Below are 20,856 nucleotides of genomic sequence, written 5' to 3' on the forward strand. Positions count from 1 at the left end.
AAAGTTGAGGCCTCCGTTCCAGACAGTGATGCAGCCCTGCTGTCAGACCTCCTCTCTGACCTCAGTCCTTTAGTTCCCAACCTACTCCTGGTCCCAGATTATCTGTGATCCTCTCCCCTCCCTTTATTATTGACCGACCCCTCAAGCCTCTTCTTTGGACTACATTTATATTCTCCTCTTCCTGATGGTACTCCCCCAGAGCAATAAAGGTCCACCATTGAAAAGGCAATGTCTCTCTTATAATGTCTGAGTCTTGGCAATGGCCACCAAGCGCACTCAGCTGGACATCTGCTGTATCTTGTATCCAAAGTCACACACTGGTGCTTGAGTCAGTGTGAAGTGCAGGATGTTTTAATCACCATGTATTTGAGATTTACAAAGAACCGAAAATAAACATTCAAAATAAATGTTTCTGTAAAATGTTGTGCATACTTCCAGAGGTCAAATTTTTATCTCCAGGTAGCTTGTAGATAGCCAGTTAAAATTAGCAGCCAAATTTGAGAGTGTTATTGATACTGCTAAGTGTTTTCTCACATGGGGTTGCATTTTCTAAGGATGGGAGGTCATATTGCTGATAATATTTGGCAGTACGAGCATCTGACTGTGTCTGCATCATGTCAGGACACAGTTGAATTGAAGATTATACCTTTCTAACCACAGGCCTTGCAATATGAACCATGTTACTGATGCAACATGCTTCAACAAAGCTGGCATCCATATCATTTCTTCCAAGGAGCTCGGAAGGGTGGAGAGATTTGTGGATGTTTCTTGCCATCTGTCTCTTTGATTAGGTGCTTTAAAGCCTCTCACTCTGCCTTTCGATGTCTACATCATTATTAATTTTCTTTATGATCATTTTTTATGATGATTTGAGGCATTTTTCATTTAGCAGGCTCAGGAAAAGCAAACTGTATTTGAAATTTGCATCATTGCTACAACAAAAATGTTGATATACAATAAATTTTGGATAATACAGTGATCAAAAGCATTCCAATCAATCTGAAATTACACCACACAATTTCATCTACAACCCAGTTTCTCGGAATGAAAAGAATACAAAAGGGATATTAATTAACCTAATCCATAAACTAAGTCTCGACAGTTTCAATTTGCTCAAGTGTTTATTAGTCAATAAAAGACACAAGAACATGAGAAATGGGAGCAGGAGTCAGCTGTCCAGTCTGCCAAGCCTGCTCTGCCATTCAAGAGATCAGGGCTGGTCTGATAGGCTCATCTCCACCTACGTGCCTTTCCCCATATCTTTTAATGGGAAAATGTCAGCAGGCATCCGAACAAAAGAGTGGGGGGGGGGGGGGGGAAGAGAAGGATGGTCGCAAAGGCAGCAGGTGATAAGTGGAGAAGGGAGGAAGGGGACAGCAGCGATCAAGGGGAGGAGGGGTGGCTGGGTGAAGGAAGGGGGAAAGGAGGTGGGGAAAGGAAAGGGGAAGAGGAGAGCAGGTCAGCAGAAACCAGAAAAGTCGATGTTAATGCCCTCTGGCTGGAGAGGGCCCAGACGGAAAATCCGGTGTTGTTCCTCCAATTTGCAGGTGGTCTTAGTGGAACAGTACACAAGGCCATGGACGGAATGTGAGTGTGACACAGAACTGAAATGGTTGGCTACTGGGAGGTCTCTGTCAATGGTGCGGTTAGCTTTCTCCACATCGGAGACACTGGGGTGCAAATTGGGAGATCACTTCACTGAGCACCTTCAGGAATCTGATGGCACTGGGGAAGGGGGACTAGGTAGAATTGATCATTTCTGTGCAGCCTCAGAATAAAAAAAAAGACCCTATCAAACAGATGAGGAAGAATTTCTTTACCCAGAGGGTGGTGAACCTATGGAGTTAATTGCAGCAGATGTGGAGGCCAAGTTATTGGATATATTCAAAATGGAGGTAAATATATTCTTCTTCAGCCAGGAAATCAAGGGTTACAGGTAGAGAACAGGAGAATGGGGTTGAAGAAGATGGTGAACAGGCCATAATGGATGGGAGGGGATTTTGATGGGCTGTTTAACCTAATTCTGCTCCTGTCGTGGTCTATTAAACAAATTTGATTTGCGCTTCACTGGGGACACATATGTCTTTTTGCTTCTTCCTGCCACATCACTAAAAGGATGAGCATTGGTCATTGTCCTTTGTCTGGAAGCAATCTAACTGGTTTATTTGCATTTTATTGTTAGGTATAAAGATGATGTCTACATTGACCAAACAGGTGTACCGGGCAAATACAGGATGGAGAGTTATTATGGTGTTCACTCTTTGGAGATTAACAGGTGAGTTACTCAGTGATTATAAAGCTAGCTCGAGCAAGTCATGGTAAATGTTGATTATTTTTCTTCCCTTCCTCGCCTTGTTGGAGGGTTCAGCACTGAAGCTTTTAACTAGATTCAGCTCAAGTAACACTCTGAATGCTTCCATTCAATTTGCTTTCACTGGCCTTTCTGGCAGTGCATTCCAAACTGAGTGTGGTATCAGAAGTTACCTGGGTTACCACAGGCTTTTTTCAATCATCTTAGACCAACTGCCTTTATCACCAATCCTTCTGCCGCTGGAAGCTCCTTTTCCTTTCTTATTACCACTAGGTTGAGCAGCCTGGGGCTTTATTCTTTGGAGGACAGGAAGATGAGGGGTGATCGCACAGAGGTGTACAAAATCATGTAACAGGCCACCTTGGCCTTTCGAGTTGGTCCTGAACCATTTTTTTTTTTGTTGCCTAGTCCCACTGACCTGCACCCAGTCCATAGCTGTCAATACCTCTCCCCTCCATGTACCCATCCAAATTCTTCTTAAATTTTAAAATTGAGCCCGCCCTCACCACTTCACCTGGAAGCTCGTTCCACACTCCCACTGCTCTTTGTGTAAAGAAGTTTCCTCTCATGTTCCCCCTAAACTTTTCCCCTTTCACTCTTAACCCATGTTCTCTGGTTTGTATCTCACCAACCCTCAGCAGAAAAAGCCTATCTACATTTATTCTGTCTGTTCCCCCTCATAATTTTAAATACCTTGATCAAATCTCCCCTCATTCTTCTACACTCCAGGGAATAAAATCCTAACCTGTTTAACCTTTCCCTGTAACTCAGTTCCTGAAGTCCAGGCAGCATCCTAGTAAATCTTCTCTGCATTCTTTTATCTTATTGATATCTTTCCTGTTGTTTGGTGACCAAAAGTGTACACAATACTCCAATTCTGGCCTCACTAATATCTTATACAACTTTAACATAATATCCCAACTCCTGTACTCAATGCTTTGATTTATGAAGGCCAATATGCCAAAGCTTCCTTTACAACCCTATCCATCTGTGAACACCACTTTCAGGGAATTATGTATCTGCATTTCCCAGATCCCTCTGGAATAGATTCGGGTAAATGCAGAATCTTTTGCCAAGAGTAAGGGAATCGGTAACCAGAGAACCTAGGTTCAAGGTGAAGGGGGAGAGATGTAAAATGAACCTGAGGGATAACTTTTTAAACACAGAGGGTGGTGGGTGTTGGAATGGGCTGCTGGAGGAGATAGTACTATTACAACATCCAAGAAACATTTGTACAGATTTCATCATTCCGTGTGAATTAGTGTTCAGTTTGAGTATGTCCAGTGTTTATTCATCCACGACAATTATCTTTATTTCATCTCTGATTAACATATTTGCTTTCAGCTGCTCAAATTCATTTGGGTCTTTCTGACTCTCTTGAGTAGCTGAAAGGAATTTGGGATGTCACTCGAGTCAACGAAATGCTGCACATTCCCATCATATTCTGAGGGCTGGGGTGGAATTCAGCGTTTTGCTGCCAGACTCAAGTATTCTTGCGGAGAATAAAAGGGTCTGTTACTGTAAGCGTTGACGCGAATCATTCCCAAGCTTGTAAAGGCATAAATGGCAGCTGTAAAATTTAAATCTGTCTTGGAAATGTTTATTTGATTGACAGTGATGTGATTCTCACATTGTTCTCTTTCAGCAGGAATACATGGCGCTCTGCAAAATGCTGAGCTGTCTGTGATTGGATCCCTGTTCCCTCAGCAGATTAAATTTTCTTGGCCATCACCTTGCTGCCAAGGGCACATTAAAATAGTGACATGAAATTTTTTAAATTCTGTGATGGCCATGCCTGTTTCAGAGCTCTACAAATATATGGTGTATCAGATTTTGATACCAGTTAAAATAGCATTACAACCTGCCGTATACTAAATTTAAACAGAATTAATACTTTCTTTTGGATTTCTGATGGAAAAATTAAGGATTTATAGAACATAGAATATTACACTACAATTCTTTCTTTGGCTTGGCTTCGCGGACGAAGATTTGTGGAGGGGTAATGTCCACGTCTGCTTCAGGCTCGTTGGTGACTGACAAGTCCGATGCGGGACAGGCAGGCACAGTTGCAGTGGTTGCAAGGGAAAATTGGTGGGTTGGGTGTTGGGTTTTTCCTCCGTTGTCTTTTGTCAGTGAGGTGGGCTCTGCGGTCTTCTTCAAAGGAGGTTGCTGCCCGCCGAACTGTGAGGCGCCAAGATGCACAGTTGGAGGCGACATCAGCCCACTGGCGGTGGTCAATGTGGCAGGCACCAGGAGATTTCTTTAGGCAGTCCTTGTACCTCTTCTTTGGTGCACCTCTGTCTCGGTGGCCAGTGGAGAGCTCGCCATATAACACGATCTTGGGAAGGCGATGGTCCTCCGTTCTGGATACCTGACCCACCCAGCGCAGTTGGGTCTTCAGCAGCGTGGATTCAATGCTTGCGGTCTCTGCCAGCTCAAGTACTTCAATGTTGGTGATGAAGTCACTCCAATGAATGTTGAGGATGGAGCGGAGACAGCGCTGATGGAAGCGTTCTAGGAGCCGTAGGTGATGCCAGTAGAGGACCCATGATTTGGAGCCGAACAGGAGTGTGGGTATGACAACGGCTCTGTACACGCTGATCTTTGTGTGTTTCTTCAGGTGGTTGTTTTTCCAGACTCTTTTGTGTAGTCTTCCAAAGGTGCTATTTGCCTTGGCGAGTCTGTTGTCTATCTCGTTGTCGATCCTTGCATCCGATGAAATGGTGCAGCCGAGGTAGGTAAACTGATTGACCATTTTGAGTTCTGTGTGCCCGATGGAGATGTGGGGGGGTTGGTAGTCATGGTGGGGAGCTGGCTGATGGAGGACCTCAGTTTTCTTCAGGCTGACTTCCAGGCCAAACATTTTGGCAATTTCCGCAAAACAGGACGTCATGCTCTGGAGAGCTGGCTCTGAATGGGCAACTAAAGCGGCATCGTCTGCAAAGAGTAGTTCACGGACAAGTTTCTCTTGTGTCTTGGTGTGAGCTTGCAGGCGCCTCAGATTGAAGAGACTTTTGCACAAACAGAGGAACTACTGACATGGTCTTTGCCCTCAGACAGCTCCAAGAAAAGTGCAGAGAACAAAACAAAGGACTCTACATCACCTTTGTTGACCTCACCAAAGCCTTCGACACCGTGAGGAGGAAAGGGCTTTAGCAAATACTAGAGCGCCTCGGATGCCCCCCCAAGTTCCTCAACATGGTTATCCAACTGCACGAAAACCAACAAGGTCGGGTCAGATACAGCAATGAGCTCTCCGAACCCTTCTCCATTGACAACGGCGTGAAGCAAGGCTGCGTCCTCGCACCAACCCTCTTTACTATCTTTTTCAGCATGATGCTGAAACAAGCCATGAAAGACCTCAACAATGAAAACACTGTTTACATCCGGTACACTAAAATACAGGCCCTTCAACCCACAATGTTGTGCTGACCTATGTAAACTTATTTCAGCGAAATCTAATTTTTTTCCTACCTCCTATCCAAAACCCTTTATTTTTCTTTCATCCATGTGATTGTCCTATTGTACCAGCCTCCACCACCACCACCCTCAGCAATCCATTCCAGGCACCCATCACTTGCCATGTTTATATTTTTAAAAAAAAAACCTACCTCTGACACCTCCTCAAAACTATTTCTTATAGTGCGGGGATTTAAATCCAACACCTTCATTCATCACCCTTTTCAATTTTGTTTCCAATGCACCCCAAATTAAATCCTTAATCTTTCACTTGCTATTCTTGTCTATTAACTATGTCCTTCCTCACAATCTCGTAACACACTGCATCTACTTGTGTATCTTCTTCCCATTCACTGCCCTTTCAGTCTGGTTCCTATCCTCTTGCCCAACTAGTTTCAACCCTCCCTAGAGGCTGTAGCAAACCTGCCCACCAGGATATTGATCCCTCTGCCATTCAGGTGCAATTCTCCCAGTTTGAACAGATCATTACTTCCCCAGAAGAGATTCCCCAGAATCAAAACCCCTGCCTCTTGCACCAACTCTAGAGCCATGCATTCATCTGCTATAATTTCCCATTTCTGTCCTCCGAGGCAGCAGTCCAGAGATTACCACCCTTGAGGTCTTGCTGTTTAGCTTCCTTCTTAACTCCCTATGTGCCCTCTTCAGGACCTCATCCCCTTTCCTCTCTATGTCATTGGTCCCAACGTAGACCACGACATCACTATCCCACTTGAGAATGCTGTGGATTCGATCTGAGATGACCCTAAGCCTGGCACTTGGTAGGCAACACACCATCCATGAGTCTCCATCTTGTCCACAGAACCCCCTGTCTGTTCCCCTAACTATCGAATCCCCCATTGCTATGGCTCTCCTCCTCTCCCCCCACTTCCCCACACCAAAGACCTGACCACTACGACTTGTCCCTGGAAGATTGTTCCCTCCCCCCCCCCCCAATAGTATCCAAATCACTGTCTATTGTTGAGGGAAATGGCCACATGGTGCTCTGTGCTGACTGTCTATTCCCCTTCTGAACAGTCATCCATTTACTTGCCTCTTGGTTGTCACCATCTCCTTCTAGCTTCTGACTATCAACCCCCTCTGCCTCCTAAATGATCCAAAGTTCATCCATCTCCAGCTAGTTCCCTAACATGGTCTGTAAGGAGCAGTGGCTGGATCCACTTTATGCAGGTGTAGTCATTAGGGACACTTGTGTTGTCTTAGATTTCCCACAACTTGCAATTGGAGCATACCACTGCCCTAACTGACATCTCCACTACCAACTCTGGGTTAATACAAAAAGATCCGATCTGACTTTACCTATTCGTCCTCACCCTCTGCTCTCTCTCGAGTTGAAGCCCAGAGTCCCCACTCCTACCCTGGCCCACTCACACAATGGCTTCTCCAACCATGGACACTCTGCTTGTTTGTCTGCTTAAGTGGTGGACCCCATGAACGCTCCTTTTTAAACTCCTGGGTGTCTGTCTCCAAGGACTTGTCCATGTCCGCCGTTAGGCAAACCGATTCGCCATCGGCAGAAGCTTCCTGAAGCGCCTCTTACAGTCAAAGAAAGAGAAGCAAGAGTCCCCGTGTCCGTGGATTTGCCTCCAGCCACACAGAGTCCAGTCCAAATCATTAGTAGCCTGAACTCCAGATATGAACTTCCGACACGATGAGGAAACCTTCAGCACCTCTCGCATCCTGGTTCCAATACCTGGTACCCCTTCACCCAGTCTTGAGCCAGACTCCAGCAGTCTGCAGCCCAGCGCAAATGTCTTGACCGCAGTCGCCAGCAGCCTGTGCAGGTTCCTCGCCTCCAAGGTGGTAATCTCTGGATTGCTGCCGGTGCCACGCGCTAGTGAGGGTAGAAATAGGAGGATGTGGAGGATGAATGCGTGGCTAAAGAGATGGTGCAGGGGGCAAGGGATAAGATTTCTGGATCATTGGGATCTCTTCTGGGGAAGGTCGGACCTGTACAAAAGGGACGGACTCCACTTGGACTGGAGGGGGGCCAATGTGCTGGCAAGCAGATTTGCTAGAGCTGTGGGGGAAGGTTTAAACTAGTTTGGCAGGGGGGTGGGGTACAGAGTGTGAGAGCAGAGTCAAGGGAGCATAGCCACCTAGATAAGAATAAAAACTATAACAAAGGTAGGATGGAGATTAGGGTAGAAGGTAGAAAAGAGAATGTATGTGAGGGGGTCATTCTCTGAAATGCATATATTTTAATGCAAGAAGCATAGTGAACAAGGTAGATGAGCTTAGAGCATGGACAGATACTTGGGGTCATGATATTGTGGCAATTAGTGAGACCTGGCTACAAGAGGGGCAGGACTGGCAACTTAACGTTCCAGGATACATTTGTTTCAGATGTGATAGATCAGGGGGTAAAAAAGGGGGAGGAGTTGCTCTGCTTGTTAAGGAGGACATTACTGCTGTGAGGTAGCAAGATGGTCTGGAGGGATCATCCAGTGAGGCTGTTTGGGTGGAATTGAGGGGTGAAGGAGACATGAGGGTGCTAATAGGGGTGTATTACAGACCACCAAATGGGTCAAGAAAACTAGAGGAACAAATGTGTAGAGAGATAACGTATATGTGTGAGAATAATAAGGTAGTGATCATGGGAGATTTTAACTTCCCTCACATTGATTGGGATACCCATACAGTTAGAGGGCTGGATGGGCTCGAGTTCATTAAATGTGTTCAAGATTGTTTTCTGAATCAATCAGTAGAAGAACCGACTCGGTTAGGGAACGAGCTAGGTCAAGTATCAGACATTAATGTTGGAGATCCAATTGGGTCTAGTGATCATAATTCTGTTAATTTTAAGGTAGTTTTAGGGAGGAGCAAAGAGGGGCCTAAAGTTGAGGTTCTGGATTGGAGAAGAGCAAATTTCGAAGGAATAAGAAGGGATTTGGGGAGTATTGAGTGGGACAGGATATTTTCAGGTGAGGGTGTAAATGAGAAATGGAGGATATTCAAAAAAGAAATTTTGAGGGTACAGAGTAGTTATGTCCCAGTGAGGATCAAAGGAAAGGCTGGGAGTCATAGGGAGGCTTGGTTTTCGAGGAATATTGGAAATTTGGTTAGGAAAAAAAGGGAGGTGTACAAGAGGTATAAAGAACAGAGAGCTGACAATTTGAGGAGGACTACAAGGAGTGTAGAACGAATCTTAAGAAAGAAATTAGAAAGGCCAAAATAAGGCACGAAGAGGCTTTGGCAGACAGAGTAAAAATAAATCCAAAGGGTTTCTATAAGTACATTAAAAGTAAAAGATTAGTGAGGGATAAAATTGGACCCCTTGTAGATAGCGAGGGTAGGCTGAGTGAGAAGTCAGAGGAAATGGGGGAAATTTTAAATGATTTCTTTGCCTCGGTATTCACTAGGGAAAAAAATATTGAACCAGTTGAGGTAAAGAAAAACAGTGATAAATTTTCTGTCTGGGTACTCTCCAGCCAGATGGCATTAACATTGACTTTCCCAGTTTACGCTAACCTGCTCTCCCTTTCCCTCCCCTCCTTTCCCCCTGTCTTCTTTCCCTCAGCTCTCCACCCTCTCCCCTCCCTGTTCATCTAGCAATTCTTCCTCCCTCTTCTCACTGCTTTGTCCTCCCTCCGTTCTCCACTATTACCTCCTGCTTTTGCTACCATGCTTCCCCTCCACCACCCCCCCCATGCTTCCCCTATTACCTTTTTATTCTAATGCCTGCTGACATTTGATGAAGGGCTCAAGCCTGAAACATCGGTTCTGTATCTTTACCTTTGCTACATAAAGGACCCTGTTTGACCTGCTGAGTTTCTCCAGCACTGTGCTTTTACTTCAACCATGGTGTCTGCAAACTTTTGTGTTCTACTTTGTGTTCACCTTGTGGCCGTGTTCTCCGGATAGGATCCTCGATCAAGGAGATAATTTAATACGACTTTACCAAATGCATCACCCTAGACCGTTTCCACCAAGGAGGAAGATAACACCATTTTTCCTGTGCTTTTACACTGGATCCTCCATGTGCAGTAATCAACATGATGTAAATATTCGACCTGGTATTCAGTGGTTCAGCTTGCCTTGCTTTTATCTTTAGATGCACCACTAATGACACTGCTCAGTACACAGCCGTAGCCTTCAACATCCACGGGGAGGCTTTGACCAGCGCTGCTGTCATGGTGAAAAGTGAGTGCAACAACTGTTGGCTTAATTTTCAGCCCCTGGGGTGGGTATTGTACAGGGGTATGGGCGGGGTGCGCCTTCTGTGAATGAGCATCTGAATTATTGTCTCCTTTTAGGATTTCGAGGGGATGAAGAGCCATACCACTCGGTCCTGCTCCCAGTGAAACGTGAGTAGATCCAGTAAATGCATCTTTTGATTGGAGGATGAAGAACATCAGCCTCATTTGTCACCACTATCAATCACCAGTGAAACCCTGGGTGTTCCTAACGAAGGGCTCAATCCCAAAACATTCACTGCCTTTTACTTCCTCCAAGGGCTGCGTGACTTGCTCCAGCATTTTTATGCACTGCACTAAGTTTTAGGCAGCTTCAATCTTTCTTTTGCTTTTATTTGTGGAAGACCCCAATCTCCCCAGTGCTGCCTTACCCACGACCGTAGACAGTGGTCACCCCTTGTGGTTCAGAGAACAGTCAGGCTTGTGTTAGTAGTAGTGGATGTATAGACTGAGAAAACAAAGTGAGAGCTTCGTGTCCTTGTCTAATGGCTCCCAGTTGATGGAGCAGGAGTCCTGCCCCAGGCTCATGAAAGATGCTGCACAGACCTGTAGCTCTCATAGCTTCCAAATGTAGTATAAAATCACTGTTCAAAATTACTAGCATAGATTCATATGGCCAATTGATAGAGGAGTGATTCAGTCTGATTCTGAGCAGCTTTGATTAGCTGCCTTTTCTCTTGGCTCCATTTACCTGTTTGAAATTCAGACTGGCAATCTTGCAGTCACTTTGAAGTGGTAGAAGTGCAGAAAATAAAGAAAAAAATCTTAACTGTAGAACCATAGAACATTACAACACAGAAACTCTATCCTTCGGCCCTTCTAGTCTGTGCTGAACCATTTTTTTGCCTAGTTCCACTGACCCATACCTGTCCAAATTCTTCGTAAAAGTTAAAATTGAGCCCGCATTCACCATTTCAGATGGACGCTCGTTGCACACTCCCACCACTCTCTGTGTGAAGAAGTTCCCCCAATGTTTCCCTAAACCTTTCCCCTTTCACTTTTAACCCTCTGGTTTGTAACCACTTCACAAAAAGAATTGTGAAATCAAAAGACCAAACACTTAAAAATAGAAGTCAGTACGTTGGGGGTAAGGCCCCTCTCCCCCCCCAGAGCTGGGGAAAGGTTGCCTCGCGGATGGGGAACATGTTGGGAGTAACACTGCCCCAGTGCTTCGGAAAGATTTCCCAGAGGATGGGGAACATGTTGGGAGTAACACCACCCCAGTGCTTCAGAAAGATTGCCCAGAGGATGGGGAACATGTTGGGAGTAACACCACCCCAGTGCTGGGGAAAGGTTGCCCAGAGGATGGGGAACATATTGGGAGTAACACCACCCCAGTGCTTCAGAAAGATTGCCCAGAGGATGGGGAACATGTTGGGAGTAACACCACCCCAGTGCTGGGGAAAGGTTGCCCAGTCGATTCGGAACATGTTGGGAGTAACACAACCCCAGAGCTGGGAAAAGGTTGCCCAGAGGATGGGGACATATTGGGAGTTGCACAGCACCAGAGCTGGAGAAAGGAAGTTGTTGACAGGATGGGTAAACTGAGAGGGGAAGGATAGTCAGTGAACCAGCCCCTGTGTCCTCATCGTTTGAGTCTGTTACGTATATTCAATACCACTAATTTATCTCTGCAGATACCCCAGGTAAAGTTGACCTTGGCTCTCAGTAAAGGTCAAAGGTGATCAGAGCAAAGGATTTTAGTGCTATCGTCTCATGTCATTTTGTGAAGCTCTGGGAGTTGGGAAAATAAAAACTCTGTTGCACGGTCATTGGGAATGTTCTGACTTGGTCTGTTTATTACTTCTAATGATGATTTAAAAGTTGCGTGTCAATGTGGTGCTGACTTTTAAGAAGCCCCAGCTCATTCAGTCACCCAATTTCATTAATAGACTATTTGGTGAAATCTGCGGAGATTGAAGAAGGAAGGTCTCCTTTGTGTTAACACACATTGTTTTTGTCCCTCTCACAGTTCCACTGTTGTCGCCTGCTGTTTTCACTCACATAGATATTCAATACAGTGAGAAATTTGGAGTGAGCTTTGGCACCGAGGGAGAGACGATGATACTGACTTGCCGGATGATCCTGACTCCAAATCTTCGCCGACTCCAGCCAGAAGCTGTGTGGTACAGAGACGGTGAGTGATTGTTCCGAGTTTTCCACCCATTCTGAACTGATGGGGTAGTACATCTGCTGAAGTAAACCGGTGGGAGCTGGCCTTGTATCCCACCCATCGTTTTGCTTCCACTCACCTCAGAGCCAGATTGTGTCATGCCATGGTCCCTTTAAGGCTAGAACCCACTCTTCTGCTTATGGGCAGTTCAGTCTCAGTGAAGGCAACATAACGATGGGCTGCTTCATTACAATGTCCCTTGGTAAGCCGGTCCCTTGACCTCAAATCACATGAGGAGTTTTGCAGAAGATTCTTTGCTTGAGAGACCCGGGCTCAATCCTCACTTTGGCTCCCACGTCTCAAAGACGTGCAGGTTGGTTGATTAATTAACATCTTGTAAATCGCTCCCAGCATGTCGGTGGGTGGTAGAATTTGTGGGGCGCTGATGAGATTGTGACAAGAACAGATTGCAAGAATTAAAGGGGCCAGGGCTGTGATTGTTTTGTGAGCCGTTTTATACTCTATATGATGGGTTAATGGGCTCCTTCTATTCCATAACACATTAGTGTAGAGATGTGAGCCTTTATGTGGGTGATGTATTGAGGTTAAATCTTGGTCCTGCATCCTGTGTTTCTGGGGCAACAGTCAACAGTAAAAAAATTTTTAAAAAGTGCAGACAATGTAATCAATCCAGTGCTGTTGGAGCAGGGGGTTTTCTGAAATAATTCACCTTTTGAGAATTTGCATTGCAACAGAAAGAATTTTTTAAAAAGTTTTATCAATACCACACAACAGAAGGTCATTCCTGCCCATGAGACCCACGCCGCCCCATTATACCCAATTAACCTACCACCTCCCATATGTCTTTGGAGGGTGCAATGAGCCCTGGAGAAAACCCACACAAGTTGTGATAGTACAGATCTATCACCAATGTACATAGTGTATATAGTTACTGTATCTAGACTGTGCTTACAGCGATTGGCTGAGAGCTAAGCCACACCTATTGTCTGGGCCTTAAAGGGTTGTGTCCCTAGCCAGGTCGGATCATTCCGGACTGGTCGGCCACCTGTGAAGAGCTCCGGTCTTTTGCTAATAAAAGCCTTGGTTTGGATCAACAAGTCTTTGGTTCTTTCGACGAGCTCTACACAAGTTACATGCAAACTCCTTACAGATAGCAGCAGATTTGAACCTGGGTCACTGGCACTAACCGTGGCACCAAATCTCCAGGGATCTTTTGCTGCTCTTCAAGGAAGAGCGAGGGAGACCTTCACTGTGTCAATCTGTCCCCTGCGGCCAACCCCAGTAAACACTGACCTTGTTTTGGGCACTTGCTGTGACCCTGCACAAACCATTTTGCAGGTGAAAGCCTATTGAAAGATGTGGCATAAAGACAGACCTCTTTTTGTATGTTGAAAGTAATTGTTTTACATGGAATGAAAGCCTTCTCTTCACAAAAAAATAAATAAAGTCTTCAGTGGTATAGCTTCGAAACTGACTGAAGAGGCCATTCAGCCAATTTAACCTATGCTGTCTCATTTAATGGGTCATCCAATTCAATCCACTCTCTGCTATTTTGGATATAACTGTTGTTTGGGGTGGGTGGTATTCTTGAATCTGCTCTTACCACCTCTTGCCATTGCAAACCCTTTAATCGCTGAAGATTTTTTGTATGTTCTCCGTCCATGTGTTCCTGAAGGACTCCCCATGGAGAAGTGTAGAGTTGTGATGTTATCTGCCTCTGGAGAATCCACAAGATCGGAATGGGTTGATAGTTCAAGGAGCTCTGTTCTGTTGATTTCAGTGGACAGGAGGGCTGTGAGGGATTAAGATGTGTGAGATCAACCCAGCCTCTCCATCTCCAGTGCCTCTCATACTTACCGACTGCTGTAATAGGTCACAGCAAGTCCTATCTCCCTAGCCTTGAACGGAGCCCTCGAACACCTGGATACAGGGACTCCTTCATCAGACTACCATTTAACCACAGCAGCTCCGTTTTTAACGCAATTCTACCAAACAAACTCATCCCCAAACCCGGTGACCTTGGTCTCAGCACCTCACACTGCAATCTGACCTATGACATTCTGTTTTGCAGGCTGCAGTCAGTGAGGACTGGAGGCAGCACCTCCTCTACATCCTCACAAGGTTGTCTACATAGTCCTCGACTGTACTTCCTGTACACCCTGAACTGCACAGCCAAACACTGGTCCAACTCCATCAACAAATGATTCACAAATGATACCACTGTCGCGGGCAGGATCTCTAACAGCCACAAAGCTGAATAAAGAGTGGAGACGGAGGGACAAGGACTTCTGGAGAAGGGGCAGAGCACGCTCCCTGGTTCACATCAATGGTGCTGAGGTGGAGTAAACATCCAGTAACCTGACCTGGTCCCACCCATCTCAATGCAAGTGTCTCTACTTCCTCAGAAGACCTGAGGAAATTAGTAAGTCACCCGCGTCCGGGAACGACCTCCCATTGAACGCATCCTGTCAGGGTGCATCACAGCCTGGGATGGGAACTGCTCCACCCAAGATCGCGAGAAGCTGCAGAGGGTTGTGAATGTGGCTCAGACCATCAGACCCACCCTCTCCCCTTCAATGACCCCACCTGTACTTCCTGCTGCCTTGGAAAAGCAGCCGATCCATCCTACCCTGGCCACTCTCACTTCACCCCCTTCCTGTCAGGAAGAATATTCATGAGTGTGAGATCACACCCCACCAGATTCATGGATAGTTTCTTTGCCCTAACCCATTATCAGAACCTAAAAATTAAAAAAAATCTTCTTTTTATACTTACCAGCTCATCCTTCTGTGTAATTCTGCACTTTTATACGGTCTTGCTTGTACTATGGATGAGATGTCTACTGGTCTGCTCACAAAGCAACCTGCATCTTAGTACCTGTGAAAATAAATGAACTCTGTGATGTCCAGCTATTGAAGTATTTTGCTTGAGAAAAATTGCCATCGGCCCATTTCCTTTGGCATTATGAAACCATGCACATAACGCGTCAATGAGGTACGATTAAAACAGTGGTTTTAAATTTTTTCTTTCCACTCACATCCCACTTGAAGCAATCCTTTACTAATCGTAGATCACCTATGGCATTGGAATTGCTTCAGGTGGGATGTGAGTTTGGGGGTGGGGGTGGGGGGGGGAAATTTGAAGACCACTGGTTTTAGGTGAGTGGAGGAAGGTGTAGGAGAGACATTACCTCTGGTTATTATTTTTTTTACAGAGTGGTGGGGTGCTTGGAATACATCGTTTGGGTGGTGTTGGAGGCTTGCACAATAGGATCTTGTACAATTGAATCTTAGATAGACACATGGATGTAAAAATAAAATGGAGGATTATGGGCTGGGAGGGACGAAAGGGTAAGATTGATTTGGAGCCGGTTTACTTAAATTGAGGGTCAAAGAGCCTGTAATGTGTTGTTCCATGTTTATAAACAAGAAACACAAATCCTCACCAAATATACAGTGCCCTCTATAATGTTTGCGAAAAAGGCACATTTTTTTCCTTTATTTACCCCTGTACTCAACAGTTTTAAATTTGTAATCAAACTATTTGCATGTAATTCAAGTGCACACTCCAGATTATATTCAAGGTTATTTGTGTACATTTTGGAATGACCAGCATTTTTTATACATAGTCCCCTCATTTCAGGGCACTATAATCATTGGGAAACTTGGCTTCACAGGTGTGTGTATTATTCAGGTATGTTAAATTGCTTCAATGGTGCAGGTAGAAGAGAGCTAGGCTTGCTTCTAAGCTTTTGATCACCTTTGGAGTCTGTAGTTGCTATTTTTCAACATGAGGACCAGAGTTGTGTCAATGAAAGTCAAAGAAGCCTCTGTGAGGTTGCAAAACAAGAATAACACAGGAAGAGACATCACCCAAACCTTAGGATTAGCAAAATCAACTATTTGGAACATCATTAAGAAGAAAGATTGTACTGGTGATCTCAGTAATCGCAAAGGGACTGGTATTTCCAAGTAAGGCCTCTACTGTTGATGGCAGAAGAATTCTCATTGTAATGAAGAAGAATCCCCAGACATCTGTCTGACAGATCAGAAACATTCTTCAGGAGGCAGTTCTGGATGTGTCGATGACTACTCTTGCCAAAAAACTTCATGAACAGAAATGCAAGATGCAAATCACTCGTTAGCCAAAGTAACAGGATGGCCAGATTACAGTTTACCAACAAGTATTTAAACGAGCCTGCAGAATTCTGGATAGATGAGTCCAAGGTTAACCTGTATCAGAGTGATGGTAAGAGCATAGTGTGGAGGCATAAAGGAACTGCCCAAGATCTAAAGCATGCCACCTCATCTGTGTATTGGCCTGGGCACGTATGGCTGCCACAGGTACTGGCATATGTATCTTCATTGATGTAACTGCTGATGGTAGCAAAATGAATTGAGGTGTACAGAAACACCTTGTCTGCTCAAGTTTGAATAAATGCCTCCTAACTAATTGGATGGTGTTTCATCCTACAGCAAGTCAATGACTTCAAACATACTGCTAAAGCAACAAAGGAGTTTTTCAAAGCTAAAAACTAGAAAATTCTTGAATGGCCAAGTCAGTCACCCAATCTAAATCCAATTGAACACGTCTTCTCTATGCAGAATAGAAAACTTAAGGAGGACAAGCCCCCAAAACATGCAGGAGCTGAAGATGGCTGCAGTAGAGACCTGGCAGCTCTGAATCACCAGTTCAAGCAGTCACTACATGCAAGAGATATGCAACAAAGTACTAAACATATCTAAAATAAATACCATTGCTATGTCCCAAATGTTATGGTGCTCTGAAATGAGGGGACTATGGGTATATACCATTGAATAGGACAATCCCAAAACTTAAAAATGCCACCTTAAAATCAGGTTGGTCGTCCTATACAAAGGGTATAAAATTGTTTCCTTGATGACAAAGACACATCTCTGCCTCCATCTTCCAACTGGCTACGATGCAATCTTGTGCATGGCCCGTTAGTTATTTGCAAAGTCCCAGCGGTCCTCCATTGGGTCCATCCCCCTGGTCTGGACTGCTGTTGGCTCTGTACAGGCTTTAAATGATCTGTTACAGGAGCTGAGGGTGGCTTATTTTAAAATATCCTAATGTAATTTTAACCTTCAATTTAAAAAAAATTTAGACATACTGCATGGTAACAGGTCATGAGCCTGTGCCCCCCAATTACACCTAATTAACCTACACCCTCGTTATGTTTTGAATAGTGGGAGGAAACCGGCACTCCCGCTGAAAACCCACTCAGACACTGGGAGAATTCCTTTCAGACAGCGTGGGACTTGAACCCTGGTCCTGATCGCTGGCGTCGTTGCATTAACCGCTATGCCAACCATGCCGCCCAGCATCCACTGGTCAGCGGTAGGTGCCACATTTGGGAGGGACCATTTTATACAAAGTGTATATGGCGAGCTCTCCACTGGCCACCGTGACAGAGGTGCACCAAAGAAGAGGTACAAGGACTGCCTAAAGAAATCTCTTGGTGCCTGCCACATTGACCATCGCCAGTGGGCTGATCTCACCTCAAACCGTGCATCTTGGCGCCTCACAGTTCGGCGGGCAGCAACCTCCTTTGAAGAAAACCGCAGAGCCCACCTCACTGACAAAAGACAAAGGAGGGAAAACCCAACACCCAACCCCAACCCACCAATTTTCCCCTGCAACCGCTGCAACCGTGTCTGCCTGTCCCGCATCGGTCTTGTCAGCCACAAACGAGCCTGCAGCTGACGTGGACATTTACCCCCTCCATAAATCTTCATCCGCGAAGCAAAGCCAAAGAAAGAAATAAATATATATAGAGTGCTGTAATTTCCACATGGTCAAACCAAAATGTATACAAATGACCTTGAATAAAATTTGGAATATGCACTTTAAACACATGTGAATTGTTTGATTACAAATTTAAAACTGTGGAGCACAGAGGCAAATAAAGGAAAAAATGTCTTTGTCCCAAACATTTTGGAGGGCGCATCATATTATGTTCAAGCTTATTATCATTGATACATGTTTCTCCGGACCACACACACACACACACACACACACACACACACACACACACACACACACACACACACACACACACACACACACACACAAAATACAGCACATAATGATTAAAATATTATGTAAAATAAATATGTACAAGTACTTTGGAATAATTTACTCATTTCATTTATAAGAGAATCAAGGCAACTGTTCATCGTTTTTACTTTAGAGGTTAAAAAAAAAACCTGCCTTCTCGGATATGGTCACTACCTTGGACCAAGTACTTGCGTTCGGTGCATTTGTTCTAACTCAAAGCCCGGGAAAGTCTGCTAGCTACTTGTAGCAGACATTGGAGAACATATTCCTTCAGATAGCCGCTGCCTCTTCTCGGCACTGACCATGGCAGTGACTGACATCTGCTGGTGAGAGTTTGAACGACTGGATCCTGGTTTTTTGGTTTCACAAGCAGAAAAGTTTTCATTGAAAGATGGTACTGATGGGTCAGGTATCATTTGTTGTTTTAATTTTCTGTGGAGAAAATTATAGAAATTGAGATTTAGTTCCAATGGCAAACCATTGATATTTTGGTTCCTCAGTCCCGACCTTGCTGACTCTTGGAAATGTTGCTTTCCAAAGGAGAACCGCCCATGGATACTTTTGCAGTGCATGATTCAGTAAAGAAAGTGAGGGACCTTGCATTTGATTGCATTTCTTTTATGATCTGACTAGGAACCTTGCATTTGATTGCATTTGTTTTATGATCTGACTAGGAACCTTGCATTTGATTGCATTTGTTTTATGATCTGGTATTTCCATGATAGTGTGCTGAATCTCAGTGAGTTGCGGGTCTGCACCAGCGGCAGCGCTATTGTTACAGCGGCTTCGGCAACGCCGCCATCTTCAAAAACTCATTCTCCAACTAGAGTACGTTAACGTAGACTTCTGTTAATCCTCGTCCCCATTCTCTCTCTTTTCCTATCCCTCTGTCTTCTTTCCTCCACCTCATCACCTCCTTCCCTCCCCATTCAGAGAGCTCATTAGTTCTCAGCTTCTTTCTCCTCTTCCCTCCCACCTGTATCCACCTAGAACCTTTACCTATTAGCTTGTGCTTTCTTTTTCCTCCCTCTCTCGTCTCCTTCTTTCCCCCTCTCTCCCCCCCCCCCCCCCACTTTTTTTATTCAGGTACCTGACAAAGGGCCCAGGCTCGAACTTTTTGGTTCCCCTTTACTTCCTATTGGTTCTGCGCGACCTGCTGAGTTTATCCTTCACGTTTGTGTATTTCACTTGACCCCAACTTTCTTGTTTAACTGTATCAGAATTTATTGTCATGAACATGTCACAAAATTAGTTGTTACAAACCTCCTTACCAAATAAATAAAAATAGTGCAAGAGGAAAATAAAATTTTTGGTTCATTGATTATTCAGGACTCTGATGGCAGTGGAGAAGAAGCTGTCCTTGTGCCACTGAGTGCTCATCTTTAGGCTCCTGTACCTTTTCCCCGATGGTAGCAGAGTGAAGAGACCATGGCCTGGGTGGTGTTTTGCTCTTTTTTTTTTAACAACATCGCATCATGTAGATGTCCTTGACGGAGTGAATTCTGGTGCCTGTGATGTCACAGGCTGAGTTTACAACTCCCTGGAGTTTTTTTCTTGTCCTAAGTATTGGCACCTCTGTACCAGGCAGTGATGCAACCAGCCAGAATGCTCTCCATGGTACACCTGTAGAAGTGTTTGAGAGTCTTCGGTGACATACCAAATCTCGTCAAACTTCTTGCAAAGTATAGATGCTGACGATCCTTCTCATGATTGCATTGATGTGGAGGTTCTAGGACAAATCCTCAGAGATGTTGATATCCAGAAATTCAGAGTTCTTGACCCTCTCCACTGCTGACCCTCTTGATGAGAACTGGTGCTTGTTTCTCCTGATTTCCGTCTGAAGTAAACAATCAACTCCTGGTTTTGCGCTCGCTGAATACAAGGTCGTTGTTGTGATGCCACTCAACTGGCTGATTTATCTCCCTCCTGTCTGCTTCCTCATTGCCATCTGTGATCCTGGCAACAACTATAGATCGCATTTGAATTGTGCCTAACCACACAGTCTAATCTGCAATACCAAGGTTTTTCTCCATGTTGGATGAGGGATGGAAAACTTTGAAGGTTTATCTCATACAGGGATACAAGTCCCAATTATCGTCGTCTGCTGTGAAGTGATGGTCTTAAAACCAGTGGATTCAGGAAAAAAATGGGTCACAGTCCTGAAGTTGTACCATCTCGATAGGAACATTTTGGGATTGCCGTTACATCGAACTGTCCAGCTTGGTTGCAAGATTGGATATATTTTTCCACTGGATTGAATTAACTTTATCTTTGCTGGTGTTAACATAATGATTTTGTATCGATTTTGATTGACAATGTCTCTAACGTTCCTGTCCAATGTGACTGATTTTTCCAGACATTGAGATAAAGAAGTCCAAGTGGGCACTGATGCATTATGGAGATTCCACTGCCATCCTGACCCTACCCCATCTGAATAAAGATGACGAAGGCTTGTACACTTTACGCTTGGTTACGAGAGGTGGCGTTTCCCAGCACAGTGCATATGTTTTTGTGAGAGGTAAGAAATTCAAACTTGCTTGTGAAGAATACTTCTTCAGTTCCTGACAATTTGCTGTCTCTTCCAAATCATAGCGAGTCGCAGAGTTCTGGCTACAGGCCTCCAGCCAATAGAGACTGTGTTCGGCTCCCGCTTACAG

At 44.8% G+C, this 20,856-nt stretch overlaps 1 protein-coding gene across 8 annotated transcripts in view; it reads left to right on the forward strand.

Moving 5' to 3' along the window:
• myom2b (myomesin 2b) overlaps positions 1-20,856 on the forward strand; it is a 163,846-nt gene that overhangs the window by 36,495 nt on the left and 106,495 nt on the right. For all 8 annotated transcript variants that reach the window (XM_069885214.1, XM_069885211.1, XM_069885212.1 and 5 more), the window contains 5 exons: positions 2,183-2,275; positions 9,843-9,931; positions 10,045-10,095; positions 11,957-12,121; positions 20,556-20,717. In XM_069885214.1, the coding sequence (XP_069741315.1) occupies positions 2,183-2,275; positions 9,843-9,931; positions 10,045-10,095; positions 11,957-12,121; positions 20,556-20,717 (560 nt within the window). The remainder of the gene's footprint in view (positions 1-2,182; positions 2,276-9,842; positions 9,932-10,044; positions 10,096-11,956; positions 12,122-20,555; positions 20,718-20,856) is intronic.

The sequence above is a fragment of the Narcine bancroftii genome, chromosome 6, assembly GCF_036971445.1.
Source record: "Narcine bancroftii isolate sNarBan1 chromosome 6, sNarBan1.hap1, whole genome shotgun sequence".
In the NCBI taxonomy this organism is placed as follows: Eukaryota; Metazoa; Chordata; class Chondrichthyes; order Torpediniformes; family Narcinidae; genus Narcine; species Narcine bancroftii.